This window comes from Hyalella azteca, unplaced genomic scaffold, assembly GCF_000764305.2.
Source record: "Hyalella azteca isolate HAZT.00-mixed unplaced genomic scaffold, Hazt_2.0.2 contig15674, whole genome shotgun sequence".
NCBI classification, from domain to species: Eukaryota; Metazoa; Arthropoda; class Malacostraca; order Amphipoda; family Hyalellidae; genus Hyalella; species Hyalella azteca.
The window spans coordinates 37,650-44,813 of NW_025945516.1; the positions used below are offsets into that span (position 1 = coordinate 37,650).

Here is a 7,164-nt window from a genome sequence, read left to right on the forward strand (position 1 = left end):
AGAGGGTTCTCCACTTGTATGAAAGCCTGAGACGAAAAAGGAAAGCGTTCCTTCTTATTTTAAAGTAAAAAATAATGAGGGGCATTATAAACGGACGCATGGGGGAACTAAGAACTGTGCCATGGTGGGAGGAAGCAAGACGTTGGTCACCCTCATTAAATGTGTTGCTCAAAATGTTGGGATTTAAATACACTTGTATTATCTGTGATAATCCAGAAGAAGAAGGATTTTTTTAGTGCTCATCAGCCACCTGCGTGATGGTATACTGCGCACGCTGTTGGACCGACGTTGAAGAAACTTGTATCAACTGTCACATTACAGAACTGTCAGAATTCACGATGGATGACGTAACGTTCGCAATCAGTATGGCTTCCACATGATTTTATTACATGTGATTCCAGGTTTTAATTGTGCTGCGTCATGCGTCAAATGAGTAGTTTTCGGAGGGTAACTTGTCATTTCTTAGATTAATTCATTGAAAGATATTTTGTTTGTTCCTTTTTTTGTTCTGTTGTTTCTTGCTTTTTACTACAGCCCAATTTAAACCGCTTCAAAGGAAATGACGCGACTGTATGCAGCGAGTTAAAACGCTTGTGAAGCCTTCATTGAGAATTTCATTTTTAAATGATGCTAAATAAATCATTTTCCAGCTAAGTCGACAATATTTCTGAGCTTACAATTTCGATCGTCGTTCTGTTTGATTAATAGACGCAAAGAGTGTGGTCTGAGGAAAAGTAAATTTGTGAAGCTAACTTTCACTTTTTTACATATATGTAGTGAGGTTGCTATTAATCAGCTTAAATTTAGTTATCGTTTATTGTATAAAAGTAAACAAATAATCTTATTTTACTCTGAATTAATTTCTTCGTGATGTGGCTGTAACAATTTTCCGGTTGCCGCGTTGTTAGCAGTGTACAAACTTACAATGTTAATTTGTCGATATATATAGATTGAATAAGTTATTCTTTGTCCTGTTTATAATCAAGAAATCAAGAAACAATCGATCGTAAATATTTATGGTTACATTTCTAATCCCTGTTCGACAAATAATGATGAAAACTCAAATGACTGGTTCGTTGTATTTTGAACTACAAGTAGTTCGGAACGCGCAGTGAAATCGAGGAAATAATTTTATTTCGTCTATTGGTAGTCATCGAACTATACTATTTTATGATTAGCTAGTGGCTAAAATATTAACTTAATCTTACATATTTATTTTAAATACATAGAAATAAAATGAAGTTCTTCTAAACTTCTAAAGGAAGAGAGAGAACAGCGTGATCCTGACTCTATTGTCGCTATTGTAATGAAACCCTAGACACTTTTATTTGAAATCGCTAACAGGTGTAATTCACTGCAATCTAAGTGTCTGTTGTTATAAATCCTATTGTCGTATGTTAAGATAGAAACATCAGTTATAAAAGGAAGCAAATAAATACATCATAAAATAGTTGTGCGATGCCGTTTTTTGCTTCACAGCGCTTATTTGTTGATGGATGAAGTTGCATCTTGACTACGGGAAACGACAGAGTGCGACTGAGTGGAAGATCACGAGGAGGGTGTACGCAACCATGGACGTCCAGAGACAGCCTGAACTAGCGTGGATCATGGACGAAGTGTCCACTGGCAGGTTGTACATAGCAACCTGCAGCAATAATACATTTATTGAGTCATGAGCAACAATTTACGAATTTTCATGTGTAATAAAGTCCAGATTAAATTTAATATTCTGCAATTAGGCTCTAATTGGAACTCATGAATCTCGAAGGAATAATTTCAAACGGGAGCATTATTAGAAAAAGTAACAAAGGATACAATTTCAGTCAGTTTTTTTTCATCGGGATCAACATACCCTGAGATCGAGTTTGTCATAACAGTTGTCGGCTTTGCCGTTGACTGCGTTGATGCCCATGTTGGTGCAGGTAACCCTCATGCCCTCAGCTAAGGTACAGCAGACCGCCAAGAGCAGCAACGACGCCACGCTCATCGCCACAAGAATGATCTTCGTGTTGCGTTTCTGAGCGGCCTCCTCATGCTCGTCACTCGGGTCACCAAACAACTGCGGCAAAAATGCGTTGAGGAGAATTTATACAATGATGATCATAATTACAACGGCCTGCCACAATAAATGAATGAAAACTTGTTTTAGTTTATGCATTTTTGAGCTACGTCTTCAATGGATTATTCATGGTAATTAATAAATTGATTGATGAATGATGCACCATTTACAAAATTAAAGCATATGTCCTGAAAAATAACCGAATTAATCGAGTTTGTGATTATTTCAAACTTTTATGAAATTTTAAATTATTGTCACATTTAGTTAAAATATTAATGAACAAACGTATTTATCGCGAGACACAAGATTAGTTATTTAAAAATTTTGTTGTGATTCTTTGCATCAATCTAATTTTGCTCATGCTAGGACATGAAACGTGTCGCATCATCCGCATGACTTATGAAATTTTAACTTATGCATTCGTTTCCACGTACCTTAGGTACACTTTTTTATCTTAGCTTCAATGGGACGTAAAACTCACTTTCATCATGTAGAAGACGCCGCACATGAGGCCGATTGCAGCTGATGGCACGGCACCGTACGCCACCCAGTAGCAGTTGGACAAATTGCTTCCGAATTTGTACACTATGGAAAACCCATCGTATGACGGAGACTGTGAGAATCAGAACATAATTGCGTGAGAAACGATCCGGAGGCTTAATGTACAACAACAATACTTCTCTTCCCATTTTTGTTAAATGTACATTTACTCCTATTTATTTGCAGTTGTTTCTTTTGAATTACATTTTTTTAATATCTTTAGCTACCTGAAACGTACAAAAATACTTCTAAGTCGATTATAAGATTCAACCAATCTAATATTAAATGAATGGTTGCAATCGCTAATCGATCGCACTACTGCAAATATTCGAGAGGAATTTCCACTGGCCCGCCCCAAAATAATTTTGATTTTCCCCGAGTTTTTCGTAAATCTTTAATCACAATGTCACAATAAAAAAATACTTAAAGTGTGGTTGGACACCAGTCATCAAGATTTCGGTAAACTAATTTCAGCGCAAATTAGCTATTTATAATTGTTTTAAAAAGTGTTCGAAATTTATATAATTTTTTGCTTGATCCTGTACCTGGGCATAAAGGAAGCACATGGGGTGTGTGATGCCAGCCCAGTATGCCGTGATAATGCCCAGACAGATCATGCCGACGATGAGTGAGCAGAGGCCGAGAACGTAGAGAAAAGGAATCCCGCTCTTCCGGATCATGCGAAGTCCGCTGCCTGATTCATCGTAATAATCGTCCCGACGATTGTTCGCTCCATAACCTGATAGAAGCATCAGATATAAGTGTTCAGCGTCTACATGTCGATAGTATCTCACAGCAATTATCAATCTTGTTTAAAATTTACGATCTATTTCGATTACTGCCTCACATGAATCAGTTGATAAATATCCTTTTTGTGAGTATTTTTTAACAAGTATGCGATAAAAGCGCAGGAATATGAAGCACATCAACTCTGGTATTTATGATTTATATTACTTTCAGCCCTTAGCATCAAAATTTCCTTGTGTTTGTTGTACAAGTCGTTCGAAACGAAATTGTATTCCGACGGACTTCCGATTAGTGGGACATTTTTACGTTTCACCTTGACTGCAATTGCCGAAATATAAACTTACATTTGTCTTTCAACCTTATTCACTCCAAACAAATACTTTGAGAAATAATTTGCATAAAACTTGATGAGGAAACCGCTAAGTTATTTTGACTTTTACATAATTGCAATATTCACAAGTTAGATAAAATTCAGTAAAAATTGTCAGATTTTAAATATAATCCTTTACGATACGAATTCATTTTTAATAAAGCTGAAATTTTTGTGAAAGAGGGTGCAGTAGAAGATAAAATTTGCTTTCGTGGTTAGCGATTTATTTGTGTCAAATCTCAACGTTCCCCACCACTTTTGAGTTGAACTTAACTCAATTCATCGCGTTTAGTGTGCCGAACCTCCAGTAATTTGGTAAGAATTTATCATGCGTTTATGGTTAGTTTACTTCGTACATAGATATTGGGTTATTATATGGACTTTTCTATATTTTTTCGCAACGATGTTTTGTATTCATTCTAGAAACAAGTCAATAACGTCACAAAACTGCGTATTCATTTAATTTTCTCTACGAATTAAATTTGAAGAATCCCTAAAAGTTTATTTACAATTTGTTTTATACCGCTTCTGGACCTATCGGTCATTAATACTTGGTTGCGACTCACTCAATAATATCCGGTTCTCCCACATTCGAATTAAAGATGCACAACTAAAGTCAATTTTGAACAAACCTCATCCAACACATTCTTCCATACGCAAAACGCTCAAGACTTCACTGCAAATTTCGATGAAGAGACTTTTTGTACAGACACGCTGATGTTTTTCCCAATGTAATTCGATTCATTCTAGAATTGATTGTGCTCCCGTCAGGAGTATATTTTTATTCATTACTGAACATTACCAACATCAAGGTCAGGAAATAATAGAACTGTCTTAACACACATGTTGAGAGCTTTTGTTATTTCACAGCAACACAGATTGTAAAATACACTGGATGAAAGTAGTAGGTTGTTATATCTTATATATTCATAGGAAGTTCGTTTACGCGCTGACCCTCGCAATGATAAGATAAGGATAGCTTCAAGCGACTGGAGACCAAGTGCGTACCAGATCCTGGTACCGTGGGCGGAGTACAGCTTAACTCATGTCGTGCCCATTATCGATAATTACTGATGCATATTATGTAATGTAATATTATGCACGAGTTGTGAATAAGAATTTGTTTTCATGTCAGCAAATACTAGCATATTTATTCGACGTGTCTCGCGATTTTGAACCTTTAGACATCATCATTGTACTGCAACTATTAAGTTAAGTTGTTATTCTAATTCTTAATGTCTATCCAATCAAGACTTTAATTCAGCATGTCGAAGTTAAAGATTAATTTATCTTTCATAATCATTATTAAGATTACGAACACCGACTGATTGTTTCTTGAACGAAAGTTTGCGGTTGTAGACTGACTTAGTTAGCTTCGAAAAGTACAAATTTGCGAATTTCTCATAAGTTTTCATATTCGGAATTTGTACACTAGTACGAAATAGGATATTATATTATCATCCATTTACATGTAAGTTGTAACCATCGTTTGTGGAAATGAATATCACTGAAAACTTACTTTAAAGTGCCGTTTCCTATTCTTACTAAGTAAATTAGCTAACTATAGTACGTTAACTTACCTCCCATTGCTGTGAAACTTTGATAAGTTGAATGAAAATACAATTCGGGCACTTGTGTTATGCGGTTGTTCTTTAAACGCACTTGGAAACGGAACTGAGTTGCTGTTTGTAGTCATACGCTGGGCAAGCTCAACCTCACGTCCGTGATAAGTTATCTAATCGACCTATCTTGTATCTGATAATACAGTTTATTTCGTTGACTCAGCGGCCTGCGACAGACATTGTAGAAAAAAACGGACTTCAATGGTATATTTTTTCATATTTCTTCTAATCGCAAGCTCCAGCGAGACTAGCGTTTCATGAATCCGACTTTTATGACGCGCTAAATCCTACTTTATAACCAAAAGCCATGGCTTGATATGTTATTTTGATCAAATTTAATTCCACCATCTGACCGAATTCCTTCCTGCAATTCTTGACTAGTATTAGAATAGAATAGAATAGAAGTGTCGGCACTGAAGAAATAGGCCCATGGCCTGTTGCCGATTCATATGGTTTTTGTGACTTGATTCACAAGGGATCCGGCCTTTGGAACCCGATCTTTTCATAACTGACGGTTGATTGACTTATTGCCTGGTATTGCATCCGTGAGATTAAAATCTCAAGTCTAGAAAAATTAAAGCAAGAAATATAGAAGGAACTCGCAACGTAATAATCAAAATCCTCAATGGTCACGATTCAAACTTCAACCCTTCGTCTGCAAATACATTAACCGTCTTCAATGCTATTCGTATCTGAAAGCCTAGTAACGAAAGTTGCCCTCGTTAGACAAACGGCCACAGGAATTTCGACTCTTTTTTTATTATGGTTATATAATATTTACAGTTATTCATTGCACATGTTTTACATTGGAGACACTAGATTTTTTAGAACTTTAAAAATTAATTTTTTATATCTTTAATTTTTTTAATTAAAAATTAATTTTTAAACGTATATTTTAATGGCTTATATTTTATCAGTCTATTATTCTAAACCAAAAATAGCAAGTAAAATGTCACCAGTATCAAAGTTGCCTTGCTAAATTCGTTAATTTGAAACCCCAATGTATTATATGTATATTTCTTCTTTACAAAATTCTTCCTCGGTCTGTACAAGAGGAGCGCTCCAGTTAGGCAGATCCGCTCCACCGCGCCACTAACGCTGTAACATCGTCGATTGCTGGTTGATTACGTCGTAATGTCTTTAATGACGTTGAGTCGACGTCTAATGATTGCTGGGACTCAATTTTAATGAATAATGATTGACAATGTCGTTTGAAAAAATGCATTTTAACAGCGGCAAAATCAAAAGAACGGAAATATTTCTGCTATAATTTCCCCGTAAAAACTTCACGCTAACAAATAATAGGCAGGCAATGATGACGTTATTCGCTGTTTTCCTGCTTTATTTTATTCCATGAACACTTGACGCGTCGATAGTAAATTATTGTCTAACACTTTATGATTGAAAATATTTACTATTTTCTTGTTTCTAACAAATTTTGATAAACACTAATACTAGTGCTGGATGTGAACTTCCACACTTTATAAATCGCATAACATGGAAATGGAAAGCTTAAAATATTGACGTCGTTAAAAATTATAAAAAAAGTTCATCGATATATGGTAGGAAGTGAGGTGCTATATACATTTAATTAAATGTAAAATAATGGTTATGCTTTATATTCAATTCAAATTAATGCCCTATCAAGACATTAATTGAAGTTATCGTGACCCAAAATGAAATCAGTGCAAAAAACAGTCACATTCTCAGAAATAAAAACAATTTTCAGATTTTTTTTCAGACCCGTGTAATCAAAGTTAAACTTGTAAGAAAAGCAGACTGGGTTACCAGTTTTTCCCGGTGTATTTTTGCGGTCGTTCCTGAGT

General features: G+C 35.4%; 1 protein-coding gene across 1 annotated transcript; it reads right to left on the minus strand.

The window, feature by feature from the left end:
• Window positions 1–797: 797 nt before the first annotated feature.
• LOC108671840 lies at window positions 798–5,400 on the minus strand. Its single transcript, XM_018159435.2, has 5 exons — window positions 5,297–5,400; window positions 3,145–3,338; window positions 2,541–2,672; window positions 1,853–2,059; window positions 798–1,645 (listed from the first exon to the last, which is right to left on the minus strand). The coding sequence occupies exons 1-5, from the start codon at window positions 5,301–5,303 to the stop codon at window positions 1,514–1,516; spliced, it is 672 nt and encodes a 223-aa protein (XP_018014924.1). The 5' UTR covers window positions 5,304–5,400; the 3' UTR covers window positions 798–1,513.
• Between the last annotated feature and the right edge of the window lie 1,764 nt (window positions 5,401–7,164).

Coding starts and splice junctions, on each gene's coding strand:
- LOC108671840 (XM_018159435.2), bottom strand. Junction 2,060..2,540: donor GCGTCTTCTACATGATGAAA/GTGAGTTTTACG, acceptor TTTTTGCCGCAG/TTGTTTGGTGACCCGAGTGA. Junction 1,646..1,852: donor ATGACAAACTCGATCTCAGG/GTATGTTGATCC, acceptor TTATTGCTGCAG/GTTGCTATGTACAACCTGCC.